This window comes from Cebus imitator, unplaced genomic scaffold (assembly GCF_001604975.1).
Source record: "Cebus imitator isolate Cc_AM_T3 unplaced genomic scaffold, Cebus_imitator-1.0 Scaffold195, whole genome shotgun sequence".
Classification (NCBI taxonomy): domain Eukaryota; kingdom Metazoa; phylum Chordata; class Mammalia; order Primates; family Cebidae; genus Cebus; species Cebus imitator.
Genome location: NW_016107510.1, coordinates 2,295,011 through 2,311,349, shown reverse-complemented (window position 1 = coordinate 2,311,349; position 16,339 = coordinate 2,295,011). Strand labels below are relative to the sequence as shown.

At 37.9% G+C, this 16,339-nt stretch overlaps 1 protein-coding gene across 1 annotated transcript in view; it reads right to left on the bottom strand.

Annotated features, from left to right (window-relative positions):
- The window catches only part of LOC108316940 (ADP ribosylation factor like GTPase 14 effector protein), a 14,351-nt gene extending 4,530 nt beyond the window's left edge, over positions 1 to 9,821 (bottom strand). Inside the window, exons 1-2 of the mRNA XM_017547087.2 lie at positions 9,638 to 9,821; positions 1,208 to 1,725 (exon numbers count right to left, since the gene is read on the bottom strand). Of these exons, the coding sequence (XP_017402576.1) occupies positions 1,208 to 1,660 (453 nt within the window). The 5' untranslated portion in view covers positions 1,661 to 1,725; positions 9,638 to 9,821. The remainder of the gene's footprint in view (positions 1 to 1,207; positions 1,726 to 9,637) is intronic.
- Positions 9,822 to 16,339: the final 6,518 nt, after the last annotated feature.

The window sequence follows — 16,339 nt, the reverse complement described above, 5'->3', positions numbered from 1 at the left end:
TAGTAGAGACGGGGTTTCACCGTGTTGACCAGGATGGTCTCGATCTCTTGACCTCGTGATCCACCCGCCTCGGCCTCCCAAAGTGCTGGGATTACAGGTGTGAGCCACCGCGCCCGGCCTTATTTTATATATTTCTAAGAGCAGAGAATATGATTTCAAGTTCTAGAATAATATTATAATCTTTTTAAAAAGCTTTGGCAAAAGGAAATTTTGGCGTTTAAGGGTTTATGTTTGTTATTTGGGGAAGAAAGAGCCTCAGTTGATACATTCTATAAGAACATTGGATAGATAAGGTGAAAACATCTACAGTGACACTATCAGCAAGTATCTAGTATGAACTGCAGATAAATTGGGCCCTAAAGATGTGCCACTGAAAAGAGAACAACAGGAAAACAGTATAATTTCAAATTTCAACTATCTTTTAACCTGGTTTAATAAAAAGGAGAAAATTGAGAAAAGTATTCCAGCAGTAAGAATTATGAAATCATTACAGGTAAAAATTCTGAGAAGTGCTTCTTTGACATAGTTTTCCCACACAAAACATGGCTTTATGAAATCTTAAGTTGCTCGGATACAGTTAAATATGCATGTAGGCATGTAAATAAGGAATACAGGTAAAATATTTAATACTTTACAATGTAAAAATGTATTTTTTTTAACCACAGGGAATCCTAAAATTAGCCTTGACCATACCAAGTAGGAATTCAGAGCTAGACGCAAAGAAAACTCACAAGCATTTAAAAAACTCAAGAATGGCATCGTGTCAAAGGAGAAAGAGTGAAATAAAAAACAATTACTGTTAAGTCACCTCTCCAATGTTCCTTTTAAAGGAGTGATTTTCAAGTCCTTCATAAAAAGGGGAATTCATCCTGCTACAAAGACCCTTGCTGGTTGCCATGTCCCATGTGGTTATACTTTGGTATCAGAAAAGAAACTAAATCTTGGCTTGGCCAGAATGCTCTCAAACCTACTCCTAAAGTCTTAGTACTAAAAGTTGTAGCTTAGAGTCTTAGGCATATTTTATTATTCCTTTCACAGGCCTACTTCCTTTATTCCCCAGTCTTGACCTTCAGTATATGTAAATCGCATTTAGAAACATCATCCACTTTCCCCCTCCTTTTAATTCACTGTACACTAACAAATACAGTAATAATGTAAACATAGCTTCCTTACAGTTAAGCAAAATCTTACATGGTAGAAATCACACAGTAGAAAAAATAACTGCTATACATACATCTGACTCAGGTTTCCTTCTCTGGCGGTCTTCAGTATCAACATCCACACTTCCGTTGATTATCTGTGTGCATTTTGGACAAAGCTTCCAACCAGGTACAAGTTGTCTTCCGAATTTTGCACTCAGAAAAGTGGCATCATCTAAGTCAATTACATGCAAATTCTTTTTTGCTAGTTTTTTGTGTATGTTAAATGGGTCACAACATGACTTCTGTAAATCCTCAAATCTGTCAATGTAAATTTTTACATGATGAAAGCAAATTGTATTGTTCCCAGAAAGTGTCATTCCAGTTCTAAGTTGAAGTAAAAGCATATCATTTGATGACAATTCTTGCAAAGTCTTAAAACCTGTGTGACGAGTATAGTATGTTTTATGGCACTCATTTGTAGTACGAAGCTGGACTCCAACTGAACATGGATCCATCATTCTTGATTCTAGCAAATTTTCCCTGCTTTATTTTGTCTAGAGGTCTAGGTCATGGGCTGATCACCCTAGAGAAAAAGAGAATCAAATTTGCGCTGCAAGTTTATCTAGGAAACTGAAAAAACATTTGATAAAATTCAACACCCGTCTAAAAGAAAATAAGGGGAAAAAAAGGTATTTACCAAAGTCCTATTATAAACATTTAATAATCAAACAGAAGCATTCCCTGTAAAACCAGAACTTCAGCAGATCACCTGCTATTACAGATATTTAGGACCATATAAGAGTTTAAACAGGAGGAAATAAGAAATATTATCCAAAGATGATATCAACATCTACATGAGAAATATAAGAGGTTTAACAAACTATTCGAACTAGTAAGAAAATTCACCAGGGATGCTAGAAACCAAAAAACACCATATCTTACAAAATATGTGAATCTTACAAAAGACATACAACAAGACCTTCATGGAGAAAATTATCAAACTGAAAGACAAAAATCAATACCCTAAATAAATGCAGCTATGTATCATGGAGTGCTTCACTATAAAAAATATGTCAATTCTCCAGGAATTCATCTATAAACTCAGTGCTATTCCAATCCAAGTTCCATCAGATTTTCTACTCCCACCCCCTTGGAATTTAGTAAGCTGGTCTAAATGAAAGAATAAAGTTCTAAGAAAGTCAAGATAATGTTGTAGTAAAATACAGTAAGATACTGTACTATAAACCTATTCTAATTCAAACTGTGGTATTGGTATAGCATAGACAAACAGATCCATGAATAGATGAGGGCTAGGTATATGACACGTGGTACTGTTTAATCAATGGGTATCACACATTAATGTAGAAGGGAATTTAACTAGTTAACTATATGGAAAAAGAATTAGATTTCTTCTGCACAAACAAAAATCAATTACAGGTGGATTAAAGAATTAAACATGAAAAGAAAAACTAAACATGTTTATGAGAAAGTAAAGAATGTTTTGTGACATGGGAGTAGGGAAGAATTTCAAACAAGCAAGCAAGTACCAAAAAGAAAAAAAAGACATACATTTGATTATATGTACAATTTACACATTTCTGTATAACTAAAGGAGAAAACAATGACACTTGAAAGGCATTGTTAGGATTATTATTGCAAATATTCAAGTAACTCCTCACTTCTAAAAATCAATTAGAAAATGACAGTCCACTGGAAAACTAGACAAATATAGCTAGGCAATACAAACTCTTTCCATCATTGTTCCTAGGAAAATGCAAATTAAATATTCTTAAACATTTGCTTGAAATCAATTTAAAAATCTGATATCTGGTTAAGGTGTGGTAAACTCTTACGTGCTCCTTATAATATCTTTGGTAGGAATGTAAATTGCTGCAACTGTTTTAGAATGTTTTTGGCAATTTCTTGTAACACTGAGGAAGCATGCACTTTGGGACTGAGCTCTTTTCAGTTTTGGGCGTCAGTTGGAGAAAAATATCTCCAATGTGAGCACAAGTTATAACTTTCAGCATTCACTGTGAAAGATGACAAATAACCTAATTGCAAAGGATGTGAAATTATTACTTATACAACGGACTCCTACATGTTACAACAGTTAAAACGAATAAACTACATGAATTACATGAATAAATATCAAAGACAATCTTAAGTGAAAAAAGTTGCAAAGGTTATATAGTATCATCATTAAAGGTAAAATTTTTAAAAATAAGATAGTATATAAAATTTATAGACGAAATGTGAATATATACTAAAATATACATGCGTGATACTTCTTAGGGGAAAAAGCATTTTTTTTTCCCAAAAAAATCTACAGAAAATAAGGCTTGGTGACATGTACATAAGTGCCTCACTACTGTCCATAGTTGCTATTTGAAATTTTCCTAAATAATATTTTTCAAAGCAAACAAAACGAATTTGAATTCTCAAGAAAAGATGCAATCAATGCAAGTCATTAGGAAAAAAACTGCTAATGAGAAAAGATGTGAACCACTGAAATCTGAGTGGTACTACTGTGAAATCTAGGATTCAGCAATTTTACGAATGTTTTTAAGCTTGGAGCCAAATTAAAAAAAAAAAAAAAGAACTGGAGAGAAATCTTAAACACTTTTGGATATGGTTTCTTCAGAGAAAAACAATAATCAGCAAAATTATATAAAAAGTAAAGACCCTGGCCTCAGGTGACAAAAAATGGCGAATGTCTGTCTGTCTGCGTTTTAGGTCAAAATACTATATTTAGAAAGTTAAAAAATAAAATACACTTTACAGTGTTAAAAAATGTTACGGACCATTTTAACTGAAAAAATGCTTTAAAGCTGATTAAAACAGTATATTTATATTCATTTATTCTGTTTTAGCCAGATTTTTACCATGAACTAATATAGGCCCCAGTCAAATCAGATAAAATGGCTTCTATCACAGTATTAGAAAATTATTTTCTAGCCAGGAGCTGTGGCTCTGCCTATAATCCAAGCACTTTGGGAGGCTGACGTGGGTGGGTCACTTGAAGGCAGGAGTTCTAGGCCAGACTGGCTAATACAGGGAAACCCCATCTCTACTAAAAATACAAAAATATTAGTCGGGTGTGGTAGTGCAGCTACATGGGAAGCTAAGGCGTAAGAATCTCTTGAACCCAGGAGGCGGAGGTTGTGGTGAGCCAAGATTTTATCACTGCACTCCAGCCTGGGCAACAAAGTGAGACTCCTGTCTCAAAAAAAAAAAAAAAAAATTTTTTTTTTTCTTCAAACAGATAATTAAGATAAATTAAGGAGGAAAAAAAGCAAACCAGAGGTAAAGTTACAAAACAACAAACTATGTGGGAATGTATCTTAGCAAATAAGGGATATAATCTGGCTCTGACTTTTCTTAATAGTCAATACAAGGGAAACTAGATCAACTATTCCTCAGCACTGTACAGAAAATGCTTAGTATCTTGTTAATGCCACAGATTCTTTACGTTTGTAGGTAACTATCACCAATTTTTAGCCACAGATCTATAATGGAATTTTTTTTTTTTTATCATAAAGCTATTTCCTAGTATTCAAAACTTGGGCTACTTCAGCCATAATTGATAGGAAAAGCATCTTGGATTTAGGAATATAATTACTTTAGAAACCTTATCTGTCCATAGTAATAATACATTTTGACCCTTTAGGCTAATTTCATTTACCCTATTAATTTTAATTTTAGGTAAAAAATTATTTTCTTTAGTTATTAGGGAGTCTCTGTTCCATTAGTTTCCTTTAATCCTGACTAAATTACTACAAAATTCACAAGAATTCATCATGATTAAAGGAAGCTAATGGAACAGACTCTGTAACTTGTGTCAGTGAAGTTGAATACCTATTTCTGAAATTCCTGGCCTCAAGTGATCCTCTCACTTCAGCCTTCTGAGCAGGTGGGTTCTGTGATTTGTTTACAGGAAGTTCAGGTTTTTCTTAGTAACAGGCAGGACATTGAGCTGGCACCAAAGATAGATCTCTACTTACTAGATGTAGAAAATGGGGTCACCAGATTTGGCAAATAAAAAACGCAGGATGTCCTATTAAATTTGAATTTCAGACAATGAATTACTTCTTTACAGGATCAGCTCATTTTAAAATTAAAATATCCTATCTGATAAAAGACATTGTCAACTGTGATAAAAACTAAATTTTACACAGATTAAAACACAGCAGCAAGCTAATCCCACTCGCTTGAGTAAAAGTGCTCACACCTAAGTCAAGGTAGTTCTACACTTAGTCTTCCATAGGTTAGCTTTCTGATCTACGATTAGGCAGTTCATTCACATACTGTGGAAGAGTCCAAGTCCAGCCAGCTCAAGGCACACTAAATTTCAGACACTGATCATAAGTGGTCACTGTCTGCCTTCTAAAAATTACACCGTCTGGTTGTTGTTCCTCTGTTATATTCCTTAATGTCCTCATTTCTAGCTCTTTCTGTCTCCCTCCTATAAGCTAAAGTTCTGCTGTAGAGCTCTTTGGGTCTGTTTCCTAGCAACTGTTTTTGCTCACTTTGGTCTGTGTTCTGGCAATGTGGCCTACAATTTATATTTTATTTTCTTCAAATGACAGTCCAGCAATTTCATGTTGTTCCTTTTACCTACAGTACAGTGCTAAGTTCTTCCATAAGGATGATTTACCTGGCCCCTTCCTTAATTAACATAGCCGGAAATGCATTACTATTTACTACCCCTGAATCAGCACTGGCATCAGCTGAGACCTCAGTAGAAATGCGGAACTCGGTATCAGCCCCAGACCCAAAGAATCAGGATCTGCATTTCAAAAAAGATCCCCAGGTGATTTGTAAGCACATTACAGTTTGTCAGGTACTGCTTCAGAGAATTCAATTTAAAAAATTTAAATTTGAAATGTTTTGATATCTTCTATATTTTACAGGCAATGAATTACTTCTGTATTTTATAGAAGATATCAAAAAAGAATAAGAAAAACACAGATATGTATCGGCCCTACAGGAAGTCTAACCTAGGGAAGATTATTGGGGGACAGGAGATTTAAACTTGATGCACTAAGGACAGAGAAAAACATGTGCTTCAATAGAAAACTGCACTGTTGAGAGCACAGCCTTTCAGGTTTTCACATTCTGATTATATGGAAATCTGATTCTTTCAGCATCTTGGAGCAATTTTACAACTGTCAACTGTAGATAACCAATAGCAATGCAAAATACTTGTCTGTATTCTTGTAAATTCTATCTGGTGAAGGTTCGATGGACTTCCGTCTCACCGTGGAAATAGCCAATTTTGCCTTCACTTGCACATTTATTTCAATATTCCTGCTCTATAAGCATGTTTACCTTTTATTGTCAGTTAAACTGGTTATAGCATCTTCCCAGTTCCTATGTTAATAATCTTTTAACACAAGAAAAGATTTATTTGCTTCAGTCAATCATTTTGGTCAGTATAAAACCTAGTATTCATCATGGGAGAAGAAAAAAAATCCAGCTTCTTATAACAAGCAAATCAACCAAAACCCCAGTCTTCGAAATTCACCATGGTATAAATAAAATCCAGGTGTTCAATACTTTTCAATAACAAATAATAAAGATGCTTTTTGACAAGTTGAATTTGCTTGAGTCCTGTGCTGGTTCTTTATTAGTCATAATTTAAAAAATCCTCCCACGCTTGAGTTAGGTAAGACTCAAGGATCCCTCCTTGTTTACCTGTGATCAGGCAAGAGAAAGACCCTCCAAATTCCCATTTTTTGCTTCAATTATGAATTTATGAATAATATGCTGAGCTGCTTGGCCCTACAGATCAAATGGAAGAAAACACTCGTTAATCGAACTTTAGTTTCTCTTCCTCCCCCAGGTCCCTGAAGTTTGGCCAACTCTCAGCCAGAGCCAGGGAATAAGTTTCTCAGATCTACTACGAGATCAAGCCACCCTTATATCCTACTTCCTCACACCAATTCTTTCTAGCAAGTTCACTCCTTGGAGACTCTTGCAGATCTTTTGGTTCTACCCATTGCAAAAGTGCCTTTTCTCCTCCTGCAATAACCCTTTTGAACAAAGTCTCTCCTAAGTCTGAGGATTTATTTGACATTGTATTTTAAAAATTCTGCATAGGAGAAGATTCAGACTTTCTCCTGCCTTATGATTGACATCACTTTAGTGCTCAAATATAGGATGTTTTGTGATTCTAGGATTAACATTTAATATTTTTGTAGCACTACCAAAGAGTCAAAAGATAATGAAATAAATGTAGAATAGATTGATTATATCTGTTCTACTACCTTAGGTAGCAAACAAAAGTATTTGTTCCTCATACAATTTGAATGCTGCCAGCTCAGGGAATTATCCAGCTTTACTTTATAACATCTGTAGTTTTAATGAGTTCTTAAGAATTATCTCCTGCTACCCATTACCAAACGGTAAGGAAGGTAGGTTAGGTAAATTGAGGAAGATGAGAAAACTCACACATGGCCATGATGCTTGCAAGACTTCCCAATAATGCAAGGTCTAGGACGTTATCACAGGGGTTTCGAGGTGTTAAAGCAGAACACCCTCACCACCACTAACAAAACAGCAGAACAGTCACTAACAAAACAAGAGCAGAGGGAATTTAGGATTAATCAGGGAACTCACTTTTTCTCCCTAAATTTGTAGGGAGATGTGGCAATACCTGTTCCAATATGTTAATTTCCCTTCACATAGTTTTTTAGTTTGTTACCAGTCTCCTCACTAGTGGGAAAAGTTACATTTAGAGGAAATTTAACCAAACAAAAAATTACTTCGTTTTTAGGTCAACTGATGTCTCTTTTATGAAAAACAAGAAAAAAAAAAAAGTTTTCATGAAATGTTTTATGAAAAAAAATTAAACGCTTTTTTTGGCATAGGGTCTTACGACTTATAAGGCATCTTCCCAGACGATCTCTTATTTAATAAAAATATAATTTATATCTACCCCTACCATCCAAATTAGCATTAGCAATGGACACATACACCAGTCACATATCTTGCAACTGAACTTTTTGTGCCTGTTATCTTCAAATACTGACTACCTACATAACATGAGAATTGGCATTAATCACAGGGCCCAAAGGAGAAGAGGAGAGTCTCAATCCTCAAGATCTTGACCCAATAATAAAGGTAAGGACAATTTGGCTGGCGCGGTGGCTCATGCCTATAATCCCAGCACTTAGGAAGGCCAAAGAGGATGGATCACGAGCTCAAGAGATCCAGACCATCCTGGCCAACATGTGAAACCCCTTCTCTACTGAAAATACAAATTAGCTGGGCGTGGTGGTGCGCACCTGTAGTCCCAGCTACTTGGGAGGCTGAGGCAGGAGAATCGCTTGAACGCAGAGGCTGAGGTTGCGACAGAGCGAGACTCCGTCTAAAAAAAAAAAAAAGGTAAAGACAATTTAAAACAAAAATATAGTCCAGGCCGGGCGCGGTGGCTCAAGCCTGTAATCCCAGCACTTTGGGAGGCCGAGGCGGGTGGATCACGAGGTCAAGAGATCGAGACCATCCTGGTCAACACGGTGAAACCCCGTCTCCACTAAAAATACAAAAAAATAGCTGGGCATGGTGGCGCGTGCCTGTAATCCCAGCTACTCAGGAGGCTGAGGCAGGAGAATTGCCTGAACCCAGGAGGCAGAGGTTGCGGTGAGCCGAGATCGCGCCATTGCACTCCAGCCTGGGTAACAAGAGCGAAACTCCGTCCCTAAAAAAAAATTGTGTATATATATATATATACATATACACACATACATAGTCCATAACATCATTGAAAAGATTTGGTTCAAGTGCTGGTAGTTAGGACATGCCAGGTACAGTGCTTAGGGCAAACATCATTTCAGGAACCTTCAAAGCCACGCTGAGGTTAAGTACTGTCACTCTCATTTACAGATGAAGAAACTGAAACCTTCCGCTGTTGTTATCATGCCTGACACAGTGCCCAAACCCTACAGTGACTCCCACCCCAACCCTGTAAGAGGCCACATACATTTCGTGCTTAGTCCACGGCTATTTACAAATGACAAAAACCAGCAGATCGGTCCAATGGGCATCTACTAAGTTCATGGTTCCGGGATGGCAAAATAAACATTAGCCTCTGGCCTCTAACGGCCAGGGTTGAGAGGATTCGGATTTGACAAATGAAAAACAAAAACAGCAGAGATATAGGCCGTCTACGGGGTTCAAGGCCACAATCACCCTAAGTAGTTCAACTCAAAATCGTAGCTTTGAAGGCCCTGGGCCTACTCGACAGGCGACGACCCTCGGAGAGGTCAGAGGCGGCAGAACCTGTGCTGGGCTTTGACCCAAGGCGTCGCGGGGCAGGGGTAGAGGTGGGGGTGAGCGGTTCCGGCCAGCAACTGGAAATCCCCCTACGCGTGCGAGCCTCCTCTTCCACCTCTCCCCTGGGTCCCCAGTGACGCCGCCAGGCTCCCTCGCCAGCCAGGGGCCCGTCTCAACTCTCCCGCTCCTCCCCAGGGCCTCCCCCGCTCTCCTTCCACCTTAGCTTGAGGTCGCCTCCGCCCGGCGGGGCAGGATCCGCGTCCTTGCAGGCCACGCTCGCCAGCCGGCTTCCCAGTCTTTCCCTGCGCTACCACTGAGAGGACGGCAAGAGCGAGCTAGAGAGGCTCAGCGCCACCACAGAGAGATGTCCGGGAGAGGCCTAGAGCGGACCCGAGACTGGCGGCCTCCGGGGGCGGAAGGGGCGGGGCAGCGTGAACTGGTATAAGATCTAAGGCGAGGCAAGACTTGCTTCAGATGCTGTCTTTTGCAGTCCTCTTACGGGGTTGGAGGTTTGAGAGGTCCTTGGGGGCGGTCTCTTACGAGACACAGTTCCCACTTAATTGGATTGTATTTGTAAATCTCTACACCTGTGCGTAATAGTAAACTTTTGCACCCAAATACCCCTGCCCGTGAAGGAGAGTGAGTGAATTAAAAGGATCTGAAGAACGGACCCTTTGTTTAAGGTCTCACATTTTATTTCTTTCATTCAAACGAAATATATTCCAAAATGCATCTTTCATTGTAAGCTGTAAAAATAGCTATTACTTCGAGTAAAATGTAGGCTCCAGGAAGTGGCTTGTAAATTTTCTTGGGGCAGAAACAGTATCTTTCTTTTTTTCATCTAGAATCCCGGAGAACTGAAAGTCTCGTAGATTGAAGATTCTTGGCCTTTTAATTATCTTAAGGTCGGGATGAGGGAGAAAACCTGGTGAAAAATGTGGAACAAGCAAATAAGACAAGCTCCACTAAGGCCCAAGCTTGCTAGTAAGTCTCTGCATCTACTGTAAGCTGTTTTCTGCAGCTAGTCGGTGGTCCTCCCACAACTTTCATAGTGCTCCCAGACTAGGCAGGCGATTGATGCCTAGAATGGGAATGACAGAAAGGAAAAAATGGATAATTTCTTCAGCTGTGTCTGTAGGAGGTTGCATTCTATAATTCTTAGTTTATTTTGTGGTTGGTACTTGGTTAATGACTAGACAAAAGGAATGAAATTTATGTCTGCTTACAAGGAGTTCACAGACTAGTGAGAGAGGAATAAACAATCACAATGTGGTGTGAAAAGTGTCATAACAGAAACACATGAATATAAACAGGATAAAATGAGAGGGGTTAAAGCAGGAGCGTTCTGGGAGGAGATTAATGCCTGCATGGGACTCATGTGGGAAACGAATCTGATGCAATGGCGGCTTCCTGGTAAACTAGGCAAGCTATTCTAAAGGTAATGAAACAGAAGGCTCACAGATTACATTAAGATTATTAAATAATATAACCTATTCAATTTAAGTATCCAGTGAAAATGTGAAAGAGTTGTGGTAAGTGGACACACTTAGGATAAGGTGCAAGCAAGTGGAAGGACACCTTCACCTGAATCATGGGTTAAATAATGTTCTTATATCCTATCTGCCACAACAGCCTTCTCCACTGATGGTATACTTAAGAGATGAGGCGTCAGCAAAGAGGTCCACAGGTGCAAAGTGCTTTGGGCCAATGGTACACACCTGCTTTATTGGATAGAAGCAGGGAAGTATGCCTGGTCACAGCCAGAGCTTCCTAGGTAAGTTGTTGAACAGATACAGGTTTTATTTGCATTTCCTTGGCAGAGTACATATATGACTATTCTAGGTGTGACCAGTGGTGGCTGATTTAGCGGGAACATAGTTACTAGCCCAGAGATGTCATGATTGCTCAAAGCTTAGTTTTTCCATCCATTTTTGGCTATCAGTGACTCTCTATTCCTTCATTTTTCTATTTAACTTTGGCATGCCTTGTAGTTTACTAACTTACTATATATATTTTACATAATCCTGTCTATGTTTCACAAAGTACATGCTTACTCATATTCTATATTTAAAATATGCTAGGAGTTTTGCATTTATCTCATAAGCTACTAGCTTACTGTCTATAGTTAACACTTCTTATGACTTTCATCCATCCCTGAAGAAACTGTAAAGCCTTTTAGTATGGCTAGAGTGGAAAGCTGGAAAGGCGTGTAGATAACAAATAATGCCCTTTTTATGCCATATTAGAGATACTGAATTTTAACCCGTGAAAACTGTAAAACTATCCGGAGCTTAGAGAGTAGAAGAGAGGTGCAGTCCTGGGCGAGATAGCCAGGTGGAAACTCTTGCCCTCGTGCAGATGATTAAGAAGAGGGCCTCCATCAACCAAGGCAGTGGCTCTTTGGGATGAAATGTGATTCCCTCCCACTCACCTCCTTCCACTGGATTTGGTAATGTATAGACACATTGTTGTTGTACTAGCAGGGGTTGCGACTACCCCCCTCCTCCAACAACAAAGAACTAACTGGCTCAAGATTTCAGTAGGGCCAAGATTGATAAACCCTAAATGAAGGACTTTTAAAAGGCAGAGAGGATAGAAGTTAAGCAAGCAGAATTGGTCAGATTATTTTTTTAACTGATTAGATGTAGAGGTTAGGAAGAAGGAATGAATTATTTCAGGTTTCTAGCTTGGATAACTGGGAAGTCCAAAGAAGGAATGGGCTAGGGAGACTAGAGATGAGAATTTAAATACTGAATACACTAAGTTTTCTCAAACTTAGCAAGTGTACCTCCAAGTGAAGATAGGGAGTTGGAAGAAGGGAGCAGGATATGAGAAAGATCTGGGCTGGAAAATAAGAATTTTGGGAAATGTTAGTCTGTGAGTGGTAGTTCTATCCTTGGAGGTAGACGGGGTAGGCAAGATGAGTTACCCATGGAATATATAGGGTAGGGTTAAATGAGAAAGAATAAGGCTAAGGATTAATCTAAATTTCTGGACTCTCATTCTATTTTACTGAATCAGAATCTCTGTTCTCCCAGCCAGTCTACCAGATCATCTTCTCTGCAGATAAGATTCAAGAATCTGCATTTTTGGCAAGGAACCCAGGTGATTTTTGCAGCAGACTATGATTTTAGAATAACAGAATTAGGCCTCAGAAGAGAAGCCTAAGAAGGAGCAGACAGCGAGGTGGCAAGAAAACTAGGGAAGCATAGAGACCAACAGACCAAGAAAGGAGAGAGTTTTAACGCCAGACCCTGTCAGTGCAAGAGGTTGCTAGAAAGTAGTACTGGCTAATAGAAATATAATGTGAGTCAATTGTACATTTTCTAGTAGTGATATAAAAAGGTAAATGGAAGCAGGTGAAATTAATTTTAGAGATATAGCTTGTTTAACCCAATCATTAAAACATTAGTATTTTAACATGTAATTAACATAAAAACTAATGAGGTATGTCACATTCTTTTATTCATATTATGTCTTGGAAACCTGGTGTGTGTTTTACACCTCCAGCCCCTCTCAATAAACTTAAAAGAAGTGTAATCATTATTCGAACTACTATCTTCTAACCTCACACCCACCTTGTCCTTTCCTTCCTTATAACAATATTTAGGAGTCAGTTGATTTAAAGAAACGTAATATAGGGGATTTAACTGATGACTGGACAGAAGGACAGATTGAAACTAGCTGCACCTCAAATATTCAGTAGCTGCGTGTGCCTTGTGGCTACCATAGTGGATAGCACAGCTGTAGAAGGTCAAGTAAGAAAAGAGCTCTTATCTTCCAACTCAGACTAAAATGAACTAGAAGGAAAATAAAAAGAACTAAGTATATTTGTTAGCTGTACTAATAAGATAGTCATGGATGGGTGTGTAAGACCTGTTTCAGTGATGTGGTGATGGTAGAAGCCAGAATATACACAGTTAAAGAGGGAGAAGTTAGAGATGCTAACAGTTACCTGAGAAAACATTTTCAACAAGCTTTACTGTTAAGTATAAAGAGGCCTTCTTTTTTCACCTCTGAATATGAATTTTAAAAAGAACACAATTCAGTTTTTAATTTAGGTTTTAACAGTTACATTTGAATTTCTGCTTCTACAAAATTACCCTATCACTAGAAACACCTGGAAAGTTGGGCATAATATATGAAATAAATTGGGTGTGGTGGCTCACATTTGTAGTCCCAGCTACTGCAGAAGCTGAGATGGGAGGATTACTTGAAAAAATATATATATATATTTTATACATTATATAAAATATATAATATGTATATAAAATATAATTTATATAATAAACATACAATATTTACAGGTAATATGTATAATATAATATGTACTATATAAAATATTTATAGTTTAGATAGAATATACATAAAATATATATAATATATACATACAATTATATAAATCATAAGTGTATATATACTTATATATATTTAGGAAGAGGTTGTATGTATACATATACACATTTATGTATGTATATATGAAATCATTGTTTTCAGACATTAGACAAAAGGCAGTGCAGGACTGTGATCCCTGAAAGAAGGGAAACAAATGAATTAAGTTCCATAATGACCCCATCTTACTATCTGGAGGCAGTGTCCAGAGCCTAGAACAGGGAAGGGAGCCCAAACAAAAACCAGGGATTTCACTGAATGGAGGCAACAGAGATGGGAATTTGGGGAGGCTGATGGGCAGAGTATCCAAGAGGAGGACATGGCTGGCACACAAGAGAGTCTTGGACTTCTATGGGAGTGTTCCTTTGTATTGAGTACTTCCCTTTGGGGCTGAATACTTACTTCTGCAATTGAAGCGTGAAACTCTATGAGGCTGGGGAAAAGACACCAAAAAGCAGTGGGCCAAACAATTTCTAGTACTTACACAGGGCTGGGAATAGTTCGTATTCCCATAAGCTAGAGCAGATTGACAGATCTTGTAAGAAGCACTTATTTGTTTCTACCAATCAAAGTATCAGTAGGAGCCAGGCCACCAGGTTCGTTGCTCTGTCTCTCTCTGTCTCTCTCTCTCTCTGTCTCTTTCTCTCTCTTTTTCTCTTTCTCCATCTTTCTTTCTCTTCCTGTCTCCATATGGGCTCTTTGCTTAGGTTAGCTTGGTCTTCCTCACAGCATGGCAATCATAGGGTAGCTGGATTTATTACATGGTGTCTTAAAACTCCCAGGTTTTGTACTCCAGGAAGCAAGATGAAAGCCTCTTTGCCTTTTATGACTTAGCCCCTGGAAGCATGTAGCATCACTTCCACTGCATTCTCTTGGTTATGTGGGAGTCATTAAGCTTGTCCCAGATTTACAGGGAAGGAACGTAACCTCTACTTCTTGATGGGAGGAGTGTCAAAAAACATGTATTTTTTAAAAATGCTGCAATATTTACACTAATGCATACAATAGTATGGTCTGGTGTCAAATCTAATAACTACCATAATTGCCAAGTATTAATGAATATGAATATCTCCTGAGATACCTGTAACACTATAATATGATACAAAATATATGTAATTTCTGTTGGTGACAAAGTTGCAGGCACTGTAGACAAAGTTATTAGTACTGTGGCAGTACTAATAGGCACTGCTAATAATATTATTTGTTGCCTATCATTTGTAAGTAAATGAAATGCCAAATTTCAATTCGAGGTTAGGAAAAACAAAGAGTTACCTCACTAGAGACGTAGAGGGACATTTAGGACCTAGATGAAGTTAGAGATCATGATTATGCAGAGACATAAATTAATGATGTGAAAATTTCAATTTTTCTTCTAGTGTGTAAGTTTCCTTGTGTGGGACCAGTGACGGCAAACAACAGAATTAATTTAAGGGAGAGCATTTGATGGCTAGATGTGTAAGAAGTATAAGAGACAAGAGAGTTTAGGATTTTGTCCTGGAGGTCACTAGATGGTGAGAATCATGAGGTAAGACATAATGTCGGTTTAATTTACTGTAGTATTCCAAGAGCCTAGCACTGTTAGTTGAGTAAGTGGAATGGCTGAGGTGATAAATCTCTTCAAATAAACAAATGAATGAAAGAGGGAAAGCTTATTAAGAATTAAGAGAAGTGGGGCTTTCAAAATCAAAATTGAAGGCAAGGAGGTGAATCTGTGATCGTATTGAAAGAATGAACAGTTGTAGTCAGCGAGTGGAACTGGAGTTTAGGATATCAGTGGGTGAGGTAGTTTCCTGTGAGAAATTCACAGCTTCTCATTAAAGGCACTTGGGAATTTGCATAGTAACCAAGAATTAGGAAAAATGAGAAACATTTCCATGCAAGAATCCCAAGTTTGGGATGAGATGGCATGCACTCTGAAAAGGAATAAAGGGGAATGAATTCTTAGTAATTGTTTTCATTTTCTTTGTATAAGCGTTCGTATTGAATTTTGACCTACCACAAAGAAATACAGAAGTTCTAAGTCTATAGCTTGATACATTTTTATATCTGTATAACCACTACCCAGGTCAAGAAATTTTGAGCTTCCCAGAAGTCTCTCGTATGAGCACCTTTTGCCAAAGGTAACCACCATTCTAGCCTCTTTGACCATAGATTGGTTTTGGTTGTTTTTGGACTTTGAGTTTTGGAATTGTAGCACATATGTTTTTTGTTTCTGGCGTCTTGTGGTCAATATTGTATCCGTGAAATTCATCCATGTTGTATGTAACAATTAATGCTTTGTCATTGCTGAGTGGTATTTCTATTATATGAAAGTGACAACATTTTATCTATTTCAATGTTGGTGGACATTGAGTTCATTCAATTTGGGGCTTCCACAAATAATGCTGCAACAAACATTTGAACATTCTGTCTTTTGGTCCACATACGTTTACACTTTGATTTGGATATGTAGTAGGGAGTGGGATTGTTGGATTATAGGCAATGTGTAGGTTCAGTTTGAATGGATACTGCTGAAGAGTTTTTCAAAG